Source organism: Carettochelys insculpta, chromosome 24 (genome assembly GCF_033958435.1).
Source record: "Carettochelys insculpta isolate YL-2023 chromosome 24, ASM3395843v1, whole genome shotgun sequence".
Classification (NCBI taxonomy): Eukaryota; Metazoa; Chordata; order Testudines; family Carettochelyidae; genus Carettochelys; species Carettochelys insculpta.
Window position 1 is genome coordinate 5058474 of NC_134160.1, and position 16679 is coordinate 5075152.

At 53.4% G+C, this 16679-nt stretch overlaps 1 protein-coding gene across 1 annotated transcript in view; it reads right to left on the bottom strand.

Annotated features, from left to right (window-relative positions):
• COL9A2 (collagen type IX alpha 2 chain) overlaps positions 1-16679 on the bottom strand; it is a 43966-nt gene that overhangs the window by 15292 nt on the left and 11995 nt on the right. Inside the window, exons 8-19 of the mRNA XM_074976401.1 lie at positions 15754-15807; positions 15304-15357; positions 13996-14043; positions 12500-12556; positions 11642-11695; positions 10993-11046; positions 7964-8017; positions 7364-7417; positions 6523-6576; positions 4378-4431; positions 3205-3258; positions 2302-2355 (exon numbers count right to left, since the gene is read on the bottom strand). Of these exons, the coding sequence (XP_074832502.1) occupies positions 2302-2355; positions 3205-3258; positions 4378-4431; positions 6523-6576; positions 7364-7417; positions 7964-8017; positions 10993-11046; positions 11642-11695; positions 12500-12556; positions 13996-14043; positions 15304-15357; positions 15754-15807 (645 nt within the window). The remainder of the gene's footprint in view (positions 1-2301; positions 2356-3204; positions 3259-4377; positions 4432-6522; positions 6577-7363; positions 7418-7963; positions 8018-10992; positions 11047-11641; positions 11696-12499; positions 12557-13995; positions 14044-15303; positions 15358-15753; positions 15808-16679) is intronic.

A 16679-nucleotide genomic window follows, 5' to 3' on the forward strand; every position in this document is an offset into this window, starting at 1 on the left:
CTGTGGAAACACAACCAGGTTAGTGTCTGCCTGGATGTAACTCGATTTCCAATGCATTTTGGATGGGCAGTTCCTGAGACCCAGTCCCAGCAGCTTTGAAATCCCCCTGGAAGGAAAGGAAAGGTCTGATTGCAGGACCTCAGGGCTGTTCAGGGGAACTCTCCATGCAGGGCAGAAGGAGTCCTACACCCTCCAGGAATCACTGACTCAGAAAGGCAGGGCTCAAAAGGTCACCAAGTCCAGGCGTGGCACTGAAGCAGAATTAAAGATTGGATTAACACATAGAGCAGTGATTTTCAACCAGTGTGCCGTGGCACACCAGTGTGCCCTACGAACTGTCCAAGCGCGCTGTGAAATTTCTTCACTTTCCCCTCGCTGTGGCTCTTTGCACAGCTGCTGCAGGGGGACACTGACAACCCCATGTCCACTGGGGCTCAAGCGGCAAGGCTGCCTGAGTCCGAACTTTGCAGGGTTCGTCTATTTTCTCCCCCACCCTGCCCCAGCCGCAGTGGCTCTTTGCAGAGACTGTGTGAGGAAAAATGCCAATCCTGCAGGACACAGTTCATGCTGTAGGGTGGGCAGGAGCCTGCTGGAGCTGGCACGTGGTATAAATGCCACATCCTGGCTCCAATGGACTGGCAGGGAGGGGAGCTGCTTTCACTGGTTACTCATTTACTCAACATCCCTAGCAGCGCGTTGATCAGATTTTGTAAAGGTGCCTGTGCTCGCTGTCTAAGGCTGTGTATTCTGTGGCAGATGTGAAACTTGAGGGCATTTGATCTTCGTTTAGCTTGTTGTAGGCACTACTGTGTTGCAAACCTCTTTAGTAAGACTGTAACCATCATAAATGTAAGTAAGTGACATTTATGAGCAATTGATTCCGGTGTGCCATGGAATTGTTTGTCTCATTGAAGTGTGCCGTGGTACTGAAAAGTCTGGGAACCTCTGATATAGAGTACACGCAGTGCAGCAGCCAAATGTGAGAAGCCAAATGCAGGGACGGGCACATTTCAGAAGGCTGGGGTCGAATACGATCAAAAGTTCAGGCTCTTCTGTAAACCGCTTTAGCTGAAATCTCTAGAGACCATCCTGCCTGTAAAATGAGTGCTATCTGGGATGACCACCTCAGGAACCAACAAAACCCAGGTGGCCTTCTAACGAAGGTGGAGCAGACTGTGGCTCAGATGATGCCACGAGAAAGGTTCTTGCACATAACCTCTTACCCCTCCTGCTTCTCGTCCCCAATGCCATCCAGAAGCAGCCATGCCGTTGCAAATGCAGAGGACACAAAAGTTAAAATGAAGTTTTTTGGACCTCAAGAAATGTTTGTTTCAAATTCTAGTTTACCTAAATTCTAGGCCAAATTTTGAGCTAGTCTGAGAGGACATCTACACTTACCAGGAGACTGACCCAATCAGGGTCGATCTTCCAGGGTTCAATTTCACATGCCCACTGGGGACACATGAAATTGAACTCTGGGGGCTCGACAGTACTCCTCATTATCATGAGGAGTCAGGGAGGTCAATGGGAGAAACCTCCCTTAGTGAGGACAGCCTGATCAGTTGATCCTACACCAGTTGATTCCAGCTACGCAATTGTCATAGCTGGAATTGCGTATCTAGGATCAACTTTCGGGTCTTGTGTAAACCTGCCCTCAGTCTAGGCTCCTGAGTCTCCTTCCACAGACATGTAAATCAGGAGTAACTCCACTGAGACCTGAGTCTGCTCTCCTTTACACTGTGCACGGAGGAGGAGTGACCCCACAGAGAGTCGTGCATGCTGGTCTGGCTTCCACGAGTTTTGTGCTGACTTTGGCAGCAGTGGTCTTAGTTTACACTGCATGTAAATCACAGCAGGGTCAGGATCCAAGTGCACCGAGGTCTGAGGAGGGGGAAGCAGGAAGAAGGACGGGGCAGAAATCTAAGGGCAATGAAACAAGTGGAAATTGAATGACCCACAATGCCAATGTCTGCACTGGAAGAGCTGGAGTTACCATTCCCGTGGGAGTTCAGACTAGACATGGGCTGTATGTAACCCCAGCTGGACAATGGGAAAGCTCAGGTCTGGGTCCCACATTGGCAGCTTAGGTTGATTTGTCATTAAAAGAGATTCCAGACTGACCATTTCACCACCAGTTTGCTGCATCCTCTACGCCACCAGTGTCCAGGACAACATCGGAGATCTGCAATACCTGGAGTACCAAACCTATTCAGCAGCTAGGACGCAGTTAAGGGATGCCAGCATCAGGTGCAATGAGATAACCCTGTCTGGTTAGGGCAGCTCTTCTACTCTGATACTTACGGCTAATCCTCGGTGGCCCGGTGACCCTGGGCGGCCCGGCTGCCCTGCGCTCCCCTGCAAGGGACATGACAAGTCATTACTGTGGGGCAGCAAAGCAAACAGAGGTGATTGGGAGCTGGTGGAGCACAGCGCTCATGGGGTGATTTGGGGACTGGCACTGAGAGCTTCTGCTGCCCCACGCAGGGTGAGGGGTGAGCTCCCCAAGATGGGAGGATTTGCATTGGAAATGGGGAAGGCACGCAGGAGTGCCCAGGCAGCAGAGGTCCTGTCCCGTAAGCTGTGTGCTTAGGCGGCTGCTGAGGAGAGAGTTAGGCACCTCCCAGCTGATTAGCAGAGCTCCCATAGAACTCCCAGCTGGCAACATGTGTTTCTGCTGGTGGTGCCCAGCCATGCCGACCTGGCGGCACACGATAAAATTTATCCTGCTCATGAAGAGAAAAAAAAATGCCAGGCTGCCCCTCCCTTTGAATGAGGAGGTGACATGGGCGCTCCCACCACCCCCAGAAAACACTGGGTCCCTATAAACACCCCACCCCACCTGCAGTCACCGCAAGCGGAGGTCTCCTGGGAAACATCCGTGTGTAGTATCCGCCTCCCTGCAAAGACTGCAACCCCCCGACACCTGTCAAGGTCAAAGACGCTGTCCCCTGTCTGCCCCCAGCAGTAGCTGTGCCCTGTGGTGCTGGCCAAGTGCCCCTTTGTCTCCAGCAAGCACTCAACTGGGTGTTGTGTGTGGTCACCCCCCTCTGCCATGGCAGGCTGAAGGCAAGCGACTCAGGGACCTAGGCCTGCCTGATCCCAGCCACAGGGAACTGAGTACCAAGGAGCAGGGGAATGAACTCTGGCCAGGACAAATGGATGAAGCAAGACTGGAGACATCCTGGTTCTCCCCCAGCCTCTCACCTTCACGCCGGGGACGCCAGGGGTGCCGTCTTTACCATCGATGCCAGGCAGTCCCTGCGAAAGAGGAGGAGGAACCGTCATCATCAGAAAGTTGCTGGGAGGGGCATGTGAGGACCAGTCTACTTGGGAGCCAAGATGTGCCAAGCTTCCCAGTGAAGAAGCCGGGAGAGGGGATCCGAGGCCCAGTGCAGGGGTAGCTGCACATGGGCTGATGCCTTTGCTGCAGGCATGACCGCACCACCTCACTGCTACACCCTCTCCACACCCTTCCTTAGCAGGCCCCCACAGCTGTCCTCACCTGGCAGGGAGGGGGAGAGGACAGGGGGAAGCCCCAAAGAGAGATGCAAGTGTCTGCAGGGCGTGATACTGGGGCAGGTGGGGAAAGGAGGGAAGCCCATACCCCTTGGGAGAGAAGCAAATCAGGTCCAACTGAGGAGCTTCACCCCAAATCCAGAGCAGCCGGTGCAGCCAAACAGGCAGGAGCATCTCTGCAGGGCCATCCCTAAGCGTACACAAAGTACACAGCTGCTTAGGGCACTCCAAAATGTGGGGCCCCAAGTTTTCCGGTGCCCCAACACAGCTGTTTGTACTCGTATGCCTAAGGGTGGCTCTGTCACCTGTGGTGCCCTGTTTCTCTCCATTCCCACCCCCAGCCCCTTGGCTGTTCTCTCTTGCAGGTGACAGGGCTTCTCCCTTTCCCCCTCACCCCCACCCCATGTGCATCTCTCGGCCAGCAGCCAGTCACTGACTGAGGGCTTACTCCCGCCAGACTGGGGCTAAAAGGAGCCTTCAGCTCTGCAGGCTGCAGGGAAGCCCCTGGCAGATGCTGTGGGGCAGGGGAACCCCAGGATCCCAACAGAAGCCACATGTAGGGCAGGAAAACTCCGAGCCCGAAGTCCCAGCAGAAGCCGCATGGGGAGGAGGGTGCTCTGTTGCATGGGGTATTGTACGGGGACGGCCCTGGTCTTTGCCCAGAATGGGGCAAAGGACAAATGCAGGGGTTTCTGGTAGCTGCCTGACGGAAGGGCGCAGACAAAAGGATAATAAAACGTCCCTTCCTTTGGATTCCTTCCCATCTCAGGGCCCCCAGCCTGGCTCCTGCTGTCCTCACTGCTCCAGCAAGATGCTGTTGCTAAGGCTCCCTGCCTGAACCCAGAGAGATGCTGTACTTACGTTCTCCCCTTTAGGGCCCATGGCCCCCTGGGGACCTCTGAAGCCACGAGCACCCTAAAAAAAAGAGAAGAACAAACATGATTTTCCTGTCCCTCTTGGCTCTGCTCAACTGCAGGGGATCAGGCTGTGGGTTCTGGGCCCCATCTGCAGGGCAAGTGCTAACTGGTGCAGGATTGAGGAGAAGTTCCACAGCCCAGGGTCACAGAGGATGAGAAACGACTGGACTTGATCTGGAGTTATATGGGCGAAACTCCCCTCAGCTCTCCCCAACCCACCCGCTTGGGCGGCCTGGAGCCCCCATAACTCCAAGAACAGGAAACTGGACAAGGTGGTTCATGACATTCCCATGACACAGGCAGGGCTTAGGGGGACTGGGAAGGGAGTCGGCCAACTTGGAGCTGTTTCAGAAGCACAAATCTTTATTTTGAGTCTTCTGTTGTCCAGACCTCCCCCCGGGGATTCTCTAATCCCCTAATCCTTTTTGCATGGCGTCTGAGTTGATGGCATTTCTGAAATGTTAGGAAAGAACAATCTCTTTCACCCATACAGAACGGGAAGTGACTGCCTAGGAAGGAGTATCGCGGAAAGGATCATAGAGGACCACAAGCTAAATCTAAGCCAACAGCGTGGCGTTGTTGCAAAAGAAGGCAAAACATGATTCTGGAATGCATTAACGGGAGAGTTATGAGCAAGACACAAGAAGTCATTCTTCTTCTCTGCTCTGTGCTGATTAGACTTCTACTGGAGTATTCTGTCCAGTTCTGGGCTTCATATTTCAAGAAAGATGTGGAGAAACTACAGAAGGTCCAGAGAAGAGCAACAAAAATGATTAAAGGTCCGGAAGACACGACCCATTAGAGAAGACTGAAAGAATTGGGGTTGTTTAGTTGGGAAAAGAGAAGATTGAGAGGGGACATGATAACATCTTTCAAGTATCTAAAAGGTTGTTATGAGGAGAAGGGAGAAAAATTGTTCTCTTTAACCTGTGAGGATAGGAGAAGAAGCAATGGGCTTATATCGCAGCAAGGGAGGTTTAGGTTGGACATTAGGAAAAACTTCCTAACTGTCAGGGTGGTTAAACACTGGAATAAATTGCCTGGGGAGGTTGTGGAACCTCTGTCATTGGAGTTATTTAAATGCAGGTTAGACAAACACCTGTCAGAGATGGTCTAGATGGTGCTTGGTCCTGCCATGAGGGCAGAGGACTGGACCCCATGAGCTGTCGAGGTCCCTTCCCGTTCTAGCATTGTATGATTCTGTTACACGGTGGCCATGGCAGAGACCTTGAATCAGGCTGAGGGAATGGGTGAGCGGGGCAGGGCAGAGACACTGCAGTTTGCAGACTTCTCAGGTCCATTTCTGCCCCAGGGGTTGTAGGGGTAGCAGGAAGGGTCAGAGGGTTTCAGAGCCAGTAGAGTCCCTCCATTCTGGAAAAGCACACAGCAGCTTTTGCACAGCCACTAACTTTCTGTCAACTTTCTTGTCCAGGAACCAAGTCTGGTCACAGTGTTACGTGATGGCGGTGCCCATGAAAGCAGGGCTGTGTTATGTTAACTGACCCTCCGCCCAGCAGCTCCAGAATCCAGACTTTACTACCTGGCTTGTGAAATGAGCTGGTCTTAGGCACAGCAGAGGAGTCCCTGTTGGATATTTACCATATTGTGAACTGACCCCTGCCCCTCCCACCCCCGATTCTGCTTTGGAGAGGAGCTGGACAGAAATAGCAGAGGTGGTTGGAGCTCGGGGTGGCGATTCACTGGCAGAGCTGTTTGCAGGAGCCCAGGGCTGTGACCGCTGCAAGGGGAGCTGGGGTTAGGACAGAGAGCTGGCAGAGCCATGTGTGAGGACCAGGTCTGGGATACCAGGCCTGGAGGCACACCTACCCAGTGGTGAAGCATGGAACAGAAGCATGAAGTGCTCTGGGCTTCAAGCACTCCATCAGGCACATGACTGAGCTGAGTATGATGCATGGCCAGCCTCCTGGCCTCTGAAACCCAAGGCAGAACCCTCTGCACAGAGCACACACCTGTACGGGAGCAGGTGGGGAATTTAAAGGAGGCTCAGGGCATGTCAGGGAAACACAGCTCAGGCGCTAAAACTTTTCCCTTGTCCAGGACCCACAGTTCAAGGTAGCGATTTACTTACTATGTCTCCCTTCTCCCCAGCTCCACCAGGTGGCCCCTTAGGGCCTTCTTCTCCCTACAAGAGATGGGAAACAGACAGAGGCTTAGCAGAACCGTTCCATGCCACGGGCCAGCAAGGAGAGTGGTAGATGTCAGCTGAGGAGGACAGCTCTGAAGGGGAATGAAGAGTCCCATCTACAGAACTGTGGCTCAGCTAGAACAAGGGCTCGTATTTCATTACAACCCTAAGGTGATTTTCATCAGCTGATCTCCAAAGGGAGTCAATATCATTGCCTCCTTTTTACAGGTGGGGAAACTGAGGCACGGAGTGGTGACATCATTTATCCAAGATCCCCCAGCAGGCCACAGGCAGAGCCAGAAAGAAAGCCCAGGTGTCCTGAGCCCCAGGCCAGTGCTCCAGCCACGCAGTCACACTGCAAGCTGTTTATTTAAAAAACTCCTCCTCCTTGCAACGACGTACACGGAGGGGGGTGCATGTTGCTCCCATTTAAGCCCGTGAATTCTAAGGGTTGCCCAGGCTGGGTGCAGCTGAGCGAAGGGCCTAACCCACAGACTTTTCCCTGGGACACTGCACTGAATCCCCTGGAAGGAACTGGCACTTCAGGGGTAAATTGTACCTAGAAATGCACTCGGCCTTGCTTTTGCAGGCTGGGGATCTTGGTTTTATTCTGCATGGGTGTCCCCGAGCTTTCATTGACCATGGGAGGGCCTTCCCCTGGGGATAACCATGGGGCACTCTGCAAGTCAGACAGAGATGCACAGAAGCTCCCCGTGGATGCTGGGCAGGGTGGGAGCTGATGCAATCATTGCAGCAGCCCAGGGACAGAGGGGAAAGGACTTACCGGCCTCCCAGCAGCACCGATGGACCCAACCATTCCTTTATAGCCACGGGGACCCTGCATAGCAGAGCACAGGTTTAGCCTATCGGATTACTGACAAGTTATGGACTCTCCTGCCCTAGCTGCCTAGCACATAGCAGCGGTGTCAGGGTGTGAATTCTCTTCCCCTGGCACTCTCAGCATGAACCTCAGTGATGCTCACAATGGTATGGCAGGCTGGGAGGTCAGCAGCAAGTGGTGATGATGGGGATAATACTCTGTGCCAGCTCCCCTACTATGGGACAGAGTCATTACCACCATTTTACATATGGGGAAACTGAGGCACAGGGCAGTGACAGGAGGGACTTGACCAAGGTCACATAGCAGATCAGTGGCAGAGCTGGGGAAAGAACCCAACAGTACAGACTCCCAGTTCCCTCTCCTGACCACTAGACTGCAAACCCCTCCCAGACCTAGCAGAGCCTAACTCCCAGACCCTATTACCCTGATCTAACCAGCAAGACCCCATTCCGTCCTTTGGGATCCATTCCTTACCAAGCATGGGGGCCCAGCCTTGGGCAGAACAAAGCATGGGGCTCTTTTACACCTCTGTGTGGTGCTTACCGTCTCACCCTTTGGTCCCGCCATGCCAGGGTAACCTCTGAGGCCCTGCGGACCCTGTCAAAGCAAGAAAAGAAGCAAGGTGGGTCAGATCTTGCACTCAAAACAGGGCATCTCTGCACCACACCTCCTTCTGTCCCCAGGAATAAAGTGATTACTATTTTTTACGCTAAATATGGAACATTGGCTAAGCCCTCCGCTCGCCCACACTGCCAATTTCCATCCAAGTTTCTTCCTGGCAGGCTGTTTGTTTATTATTATTTATTATTATTATTAATTGCCTGTTAATTACTTTTCCTCTTCAAAATGATCATGAATCATGAATTAATCAATCTACCCAACCCCACTAAGAGTAGGTGTTGTTAGCCGCGTTCCTAAGATGGGGGAAATTGAGGCACAGAGCGGCTTTACAATTTTCCAAAACTCACAGAAGTAATCGGTGCCAGGGTCAGAAGCAGAATCCAGGAGTTCCTGGCTCTCAGGTTTTTGCTCAGACCCATCTCTGTGGTGAATCACTGTTTCCAAATCAATTTCATGGGATATTAAAAGAATCCCCTACATTGCAGGTGGAAAATGGAGCCTATCAATTCTCTATTTACTGGTCATATAAAAGACAAACCATTAACACCCTCCCAAGCACTTTTCTTCCCTGGGTATAAGCAATATAACTAGGATGGTATATTTCTGTCTTCTTAACACAGCCAACTGAGAGGAACTTGCTTGTTTTAAAGAAAAACACCACAAGATTTAAGAAAGGAAGCATGGAAGGAAGGATTTGTAAATTCTAGTTTGCAAATGGAGTTGCTATGCTTCATGTTTTACATAGCAAAGCATCACAGGTAACTTTGGACAAGAAGAAATGGGCACAGATTGCAGCAAGGGAAGTTTTGATTGGAGGTTTATTGGGGTTAAGTACCAGAATAAATTGCCTAGTGAGGTTGTGAAGGATCCATCATGAGAGATCTTTAAGAGCAGGTTAGACAAACATCCGTCAGGGATGATCTAGATGGTGCCTGGTCCTGCCAGGAGGGCAGGGAACTGGATGTGACAAGGTCCTGGCTGGGATGACTTAGTGGGGGTTGATCCTGCTTGAAGCAGGGGGCTGGACTAGATGACCTCCTGTGGTCCCTTCCAGCCCAGTGATTCTATGATTCTATGAGATGACTTCTCAAGGTCTCTGCCAGTTCTAGTATTCTATGACTATGATAATTGGATACGTGTGTGTGTGTGTGTGTGTGTTGCAAGGCATCAGCTGTTTGCTGCAATGTGCCACTGCCCTCTACTGGATGGGATCAGAACATCTCAACTGTGTGTCAGAGGACCCACACTGCTGACAGAGATTTTCCTTAGATCAAAATGGCAGGACCCTGTGCCTTTGGAGCTGGAGAACATGCTGTGGTGGTGGGGTGCGGCACAGTGCAAATGTGAAAGCTGCGAACTTGTTACAATGGGCGCAATACATTCTCAGCAGGCTCTGAGATTCATCTCTTGTGCATCTGCCTCACTGGTTAGAGGGGGAAGGCAGAGTCCACGCAAGCTCTGATGAATCACCGTATTGTCTGCAGGCCTCCTAAGGCCTGATTGCAGCAAGGGATTTGCAATTTGCCCTCTCAAGCTTGTTTGAGGCAGTTTCCAAACAGGAAGCCTGGAGTAAAACAACGCAACAGCCTTCCGTATTCCTGGCTCATGGCATTCACAGCACTGTAAGCCACAGGGCCAGATTCTGACCTCTGTCCCACTGGCATAAATCCAAAGCACCTCCATTAACTTAAATGGATTTACGGCAGCAGAGCTGAGCTCAGACCTGGGCCCATGGTAGTTCAGAGGAGCACAGAGCACTCTCTTTTTTTTTTTTTACCAAGGAAAAGCAGACAGGCTGGCCCGAGGGGGAAGAATTGGCTGCAAAGCCAGTCCCCAGCTCAGACCTGGCCTGGCCTGGCCACAGGCAGGCAGCATTACTATTCCAGGGCATGCATGAAGAGAGGGGGAGATGACATAGGGAAGGAAAGGGACCCTGGCTCCTTGTTGGATGAGATGAATCAGTAACACATAGCACCCGTATCGGATACTGTTTATCCAGAGACCTCAATGCACTTTGCACATTAGTACCATTGAGACCCTGCCGGGGCCCACCACGTTAGTGGGGGTGGCCAATGAGGCCTGGGGGAGATTCACCTGCAGGAAAAACTCCCTGTGAGCAGCACAGCCAGGAATAAAACCCTGACTTTCCCCTGAGTTCCATCCCAGTGCATATCCCTCGGCCTCTTTCACTGCACCCTTAGCAGGGAGAGCCAGAGCTGCACCCACCCAAGAGCCGGAGGGTCCTTTCTCTGCCTAGAGCGGGCTTGGAGGTGATTTGGTGAGACTGTGTAAGGGAACCTCCCCTGCTCTCTCGCATAGAAAACTTCAGACGCTGAGGCTGCCGAAGGCCTCCTTGCCCACTCATCGCACGGGCTGACACGGCAAAACAGCTGTGCAGGAGGAGGAAGCTGGATGGGAGAACTCTGTGGCTGTGGGCTTTTTTCCAGTCCCTGCTTTGTTCAGGCATCCAAGCCGATCTCCTCTGGGTCCTCTCCCAGCTCCTTTGATTCCATCTGAGGGCGGCACATGCTGTGCAGGGTTCTCTGCTGGTTCCTGTCCCCATGGGATGCCCTGCTCCAACCCTGGGAGCCACACCCTCGTCTTTTCCCCTTTGTCTCCCTTAATCGGTGAAGTTCTGGGTTCCGTGGCCCTGCCCTCGCAGGCTCCACCCTGGGCCCCAGGATTTGAATAGGGTGTGGAATCTCTGAGCACAGCCCCAGAGGGGGAAGGGATGATACTGGGCCAAGGGAAACTGGGAAAGGCTAAGCCCCCATTGGCAAGATGGGTCAGACTGTGCGCAGCTGTGCAGGATTCAGGGGGAAGCATTGGAGGGTGGGGCGGTCCCTGCTCCGTGAGCGCTTTGTGTGGCACATAAGTGATCCGCCCCCAGCCGGGAGCCCAGGTGAAAAGCACTGAGCGATAAGAACGGAAAAGAGAAGTAAATACATTACTGGAGGGCCAGGGATGCCTTGTTCTCCGGAAATGCCCATGTCGCCCGGGGGGCCCTGGGGAGAGCAGGAGATGGAAGAGACATCAGCACAGGAAAGGCAGCAGGCCTGGCCCACCGAGGTACAAACCTCCCAGAGCTGCTCCACACGCTCCCCCGCATGGGAGCGGAGACAGAGGGGGGATTCAAACAGCCAGGGACGATGACAAGCCCATCCCCGAGCAGCAGCTCAGCACCGGGAAGAGCCGGTAGCTTTCTCCTAGCCCCCAGCACCCCCTTCCCTCCTGGTGTTCTCCTCCCTGCGCTCTGCTTCTCCTCGTGGCCTCTGCAACTGCCCACAGGCAGACTCAACCCCGGTGCCTTTGGAGTGAGCGCAGGAGCCACTACAGTTGGAGCTCCCAGCTCAGGCGGTGGAGGAGATGCCGTTCTCTCTGTGAGTGGTTTAGCCGCTGCTGCATGGGACAGTGCATCACACCCAGTCGATGTGTGGGCCACGCACCTCTCTCCCGTCCCCTCCCAGCCTCTCTCTCTCCACCCTTCCTGCTCTTTCCCATCTCACCTCCAAACAGGACAGCAACAAGCCCCTCCCTCCGCCCCCGCCCCGCCTCTTCTCCATCCGACTGGGACACCTGGTAAGGCAGGGCTGTACTCACCGGCCTGCCCTGCCTGCCAGGTTCCCCAAGGGCACCGGGGCGGCCTCTGTGTCCCTAGAGGAGAAAAGCCACAGGGGTTAAAGGCTCCGCCAAATCCCTCACCTGAAGCAGCTTCCCTGGTGGCCGCAGCTACAGGCAAACTCGGCTTCTGCCCTGGGCGCGATGCACACGCACAGGGACAGGTGAGGCAGCGGGATGCAATACGCAGAAGCTTGGGTGGGCGTCTTCCTGCTGCTCCCAATATCAAACCCCCATGCACACAGGCAGCCGAGAGCCTGCCAGGGCCCACCGTGTCCTTCCACCCCCAGGCTGACGGAGAGCAGCAGTAGAGAGCGGCCCCGTCGGCTGGCTGCAGACTCTCATCTCGCCGGGGGTGGTGCAGCTCTGTAGAGTGGGGGTGCTGACGGCGGAAACCGGGTATTTGGGGTGTTATTACTACTTCCAGCCAGGCACTGCAGCCCCCCACATTCCAGCTCCTAGGCCAGGAAGGGCTGTGCCAAGGGAGCCAGCTGGAAACACCAGACCCTTTGGAAGCTGCAGCTGCCCTGGGGTTTAGAGGGGGAGCCTGGCAGGGGAGTGGAGGGGAGCTCCCCAAGTCTGTGTCCTCAGCATAACACACTGCCGGGCATGTCTCTGTCCCCTTCTAGGGGCTGGAACAATATGGGTGTCCACAACGGTCTCCAGACAAAGAGGGAGGGTTTAGATCCTTGTGTTCATCTAGCAGCCGGCTCAGTAGGGGCCTGGTTCGGGACACAGGCTCCTAGGGGCTGCAGTAATGCAAACAGCAGCTCAACACGGTGAGGCTGATGCTATGAGGCTCCCCAGTTCAAGGCCTCCACAGGGAAGTTACCACCTTACCTTGAGTCCCTGCAGTCCCTGGGGGCCCTTGGGCCCTGGTGGGCAGTTGGTTGGACACTGGCAGGAGGAAAAAAAAGTGGCTTGTTTTAATCTGAAAATAATATTTAAGAGATAGCTCGGGTGTGCCGATTGTTGGGGCTTCAGGTGAGCAGAGCAGGGGTGCTGAGCAGGCACTGAGCACCCGAGCGGGGCTGGCCCCATAAAGCTCTGAGGGAAATTGCAGAGTCATTTGCCACTAGCCGGCGTTTCAGTTCCAGGCCTTCCTCGCTATGCCATGTTAGCACAGCACAAAGCAAACGCTCTGCAGTTCCTTCCGCCCGCCTGCTGCTCTGGAGAAACACTCCCTGCCTGGCTCCTTCCAGGGGCCTGTCCTGCTCCGGGAAATCACAAGCTGAATGCAGCACCCACGTGACCAGGGAGGAGGGGACGGTCCCGTGTGGGGAGGTGAGGGGGCTGCCACTGAGGCTGAGCCGTAGATCTCCAGCCCCCACCCTCAGAGAGGCACACCTGCCATCACTCACTCTCCCATGGTGAGCTGCCTCCCACTGAAATCAACGAGTCCTGCCATGATTCTGCTGGCCAGTGAATGGGGACCCTTGCCGAGCGCGAGCCACGAGTCACTAGTGGGGATGGGGGATGGCAAAGAGGGGAGAAAATACCCCACAGGAAGTCAATACTCTCCCCTAGCACGCATGGTGTGGCTCTGCCTACGTGTCGGCAGAAGCCCACCCCTGTGACGACATCCCTCGAGGAGAAGGAAGGGGGGAGAGCTGACACCTGCACTGTATAACCAGCCACCGCCAGCTGGGGGCAACTCAAAGCTGGCTCAGGAGGGGCAGACACGGCCCTTTTAACCCACCCCAGGGGATCAGCCCACCAGCCCCCACAGGAGGCTCTGAGCTGGTTCTACAAGCAGCCCGAGGGGCCTGGTACTTCTAGGACACTGCCCTCTGGGGATACACCTGCCCACATGCCAGCCCCAAGGGGGAAACTCAGCTCTTACACCAACCCAAGGCGCACATGAAGGGAAAGGCAGGAGCTGGGAAATACAGGTTGCTCCCTGTAAATTGAGCACTTGGGAGATTCAGGTGCCGCCCAGCTGATGAGCAGGGCACCCACAGCCGTGCGCATTGCACGGTGGGTGTTTCTATGGTGGTGCACATCTGCACGGGCCTTGGCACACATAGCAAAATTTATTCCACAGCCTTGGGTGCTAAAAATTAGAAGGAATCCTGGTTTGTTCCCAGAGGTAAGAGTAGGATGATGCTCAAAGGCTGCAAGCTCTGGGGGCCCAATGTCACCTTGGCTCCCAGCTCCAGCAGCATTTCCAGGCGTGGAGCAGCCAGTGCAGGGAAAACTGCAGCTCTGCAGGAGTTGCTGCAAAACATCTCTTCCTTGCTACCAAATGGAACTCGTTAATGCATTGCCCAGAAGGGTCTCCCGGCTGCTGTCACACTAGGGAGCTGCTGAAAGCCTAAGGTAACTGCAGTTCTTACCAAGAAATCAGCACTGCCTTCCAACCCTTGAATGTGTCCTGGGGGGCCCTGGAATGAAATAAAGGGTCACATTCCCTACAGCAACAGTAATGGTACACCTCATTTCAATCACAGAACAGCTTATAGAGGTGGGTAGATATTGCGGCCTCCTTTATACGTGGGGAAACTGAGGCACGGAGCAGCGCTGCAACATGCCCAGGGTCACACTGTGACTCACTGGGAATAGAAGCTGGGAGTCCCGGCTGCCAGTCCTCTCCTGCTCTGACCACAAAACACCTTCTCTTTTCAGAGCTGCAAATAGAACCCAGGAGTCCCGGCTGCCAGTTCCCCACCCCCAATCCCTGACACAGCACTTGGAGCATTTCAAACTGCAAATGCCTCGGGAAACCCTGCAGCTCCCAACTTATCCAAAGCCCCTGTAGGGATCTTGCCATTTGACTGGTCAAACACAGACCTCCCAGCAACTTGTTTTTTAGAGGAATAGGGTTTAATCACATCAGACCCCAGCCACAAGCCCATCTAATTCACTGGGCCCCTCCCTTCCCACCAGCTACAAATCTAGGCAGGTAGCCCTCTCCTCTGGCAGCTTGTCTAAGGCAGTGCCCAGTTCCTGAGGTTCTCAGGGGCTGCGCCGATGAAGATTCCTTCCTGACCCCTACACAGAGATCAGCTTTAGACCCTGAAGCATGAGCCTTGGTTAGCTCAAATCACCTCCCACCCATGCAGGTACCTGCTGGGCAGAGTTCAGCAGAGGCCTGATCTGGTGACACACTGAGCACCTTCCATTGAAGCTGGGGTGCTGAGTACCTCCAAGGATCAGGCCCCTTAAGTACCACTTGTGGCTTTGATTCTGACTTTTTGCAGCATGTAGACCAGTGTTTCTCAACCTGTTTTATAAAGTACCTCTGTTCAAAAAAAAAATACCTCCAGTACCTAAAATCTTCAGACATGCTTTTTTTTTCCTACCCTTGCAACACATTTGTTTAAACAACTTAGTTGTAACTGTTTCGTTGGAAGAAATTACCTATAGGCAATAAACTTCACATCATACTTACGCCTGTGCAAAAAGGGTAAATAAAAATAGATGAACATAATTCAAATGTTTTATTCATAAAAAGGGTGAAAAACACTGAGTTAATGTACCCTCTGGAAGAGCTCTGTGTACTCCCAGGGGTATACGCACCCCTCTTTGAGAACCACTGATACAGATTGTCCAATCCCAGGGCCTGGATCAAGGACTCTCCCTTACTGCACCCATCATGTAAGAGCCCAGGTGAGAAAGTCTAGAAGAGGTGGGTTAATACTCACAGGTTTCCCAGGGGGCCCAGGGGGGCCTCGTGGGCCATCAGGTCCGGGTTCACCCTGAAAAGAAGCAACCACAAAAGTCAACGCGCAAAGGCTGCAGCAACTAAACAAGCCAGGTTGAGGGAACAATCAAGTGACACAGCAGATAGCTGCATAACACAGAGACTGCATGAATTCAGAACTGATCCCAAGATTTCAAAGAGCAAATGCAGGTGTCCCTAGTGGTTGGAATGAAGGAGTAACCCACTTGTTAGTGAGCAGCTAATTGTCCAAAGCCCACTATTGGAGAGAGCCACCACCAGAAGGCATCTGGCTCAATGTGTTATTTCCAACAGGGGCTGGAACTGACTAGGACAGGAACAGGGCCTCAGCCACCTTTTTGCAAATCCAGCTCATTCCTAGGTAGGGCCAGAGGAAACAAGGCAGCGCCTGTGCAGAGAGGTGAGTCCTCACCTTAGGGCCCAAGACGCCGATCTCCCCAGGCAGTCCAACTTGTCCTGGCAGCCCCTGGGAAAAAGCAGACAGTCATTCATTAAGCACATTGGTTGATACTCAGGTGACACTGGGTAAAAGCACTGCGACCAGTGGCAGTGTTTAATTTAATAGATTTCAAAATGCGCTGGTGATAGGAAACAAGATCGGTTGCCCAGGAATCTTTCAGAGAGCAAAGTTCCCGTTGTCCAAGAAGAATTTAACCCTTTGTGCAGAACCAAATGTGTTAGATTCATTAAGGTGCTTGCAGGCAGGCCGTGGCTTCCATATGCATGAGGTGCAGGCAGGTAGATCTCCTGTGCTCTGCCACACAGAGCAACAGGGATCCACCAGGTGGAACTTAGCTGCTGTGATGTTAACAACGTGTTAGCAGTGTTCCTTGTAAGCTGAGCCCTTAGGCAGTTGCCCAGAAGAGATTCAGCTGCTGCCCAGCAGATTAGCAGAGTGCCCACAGCTGGTAGCCTGTGGGGCGGGGGGGGGGGCGGGGTCTATGGGTGGTGCACATCTGTGTGTGCTCAGTGAACATAAAATTTATTCTGCACATGGGTGGGAAAAAATTAGGAGCTGTTAAACCCAGGTAGAAAGGGCACAATTGGGCCAGCTGCTGCTAAACACAGCAGCCACTTCCTTGCCCTGCTTTATTTTAGGGGCATAATAATGGATAAGCAGCGAGCGGGTTAGTGTGAATATGTTTGCATTGTTCCTTGGGTTCACCACTGATCCTGTAGATCCACTCCAGTTATCATCTTGGCTAGAACATGTGGGGTTAATCTTTCCCTTGGTGTGGGGATGGGAGCCACACAAGACTAACAGTGACGCTAATGGGAGTCCAGCCATTAAAGTCCCCAGTCGCAAGCTGCTGAAACCAATCCTGCCCCATCCCTTAC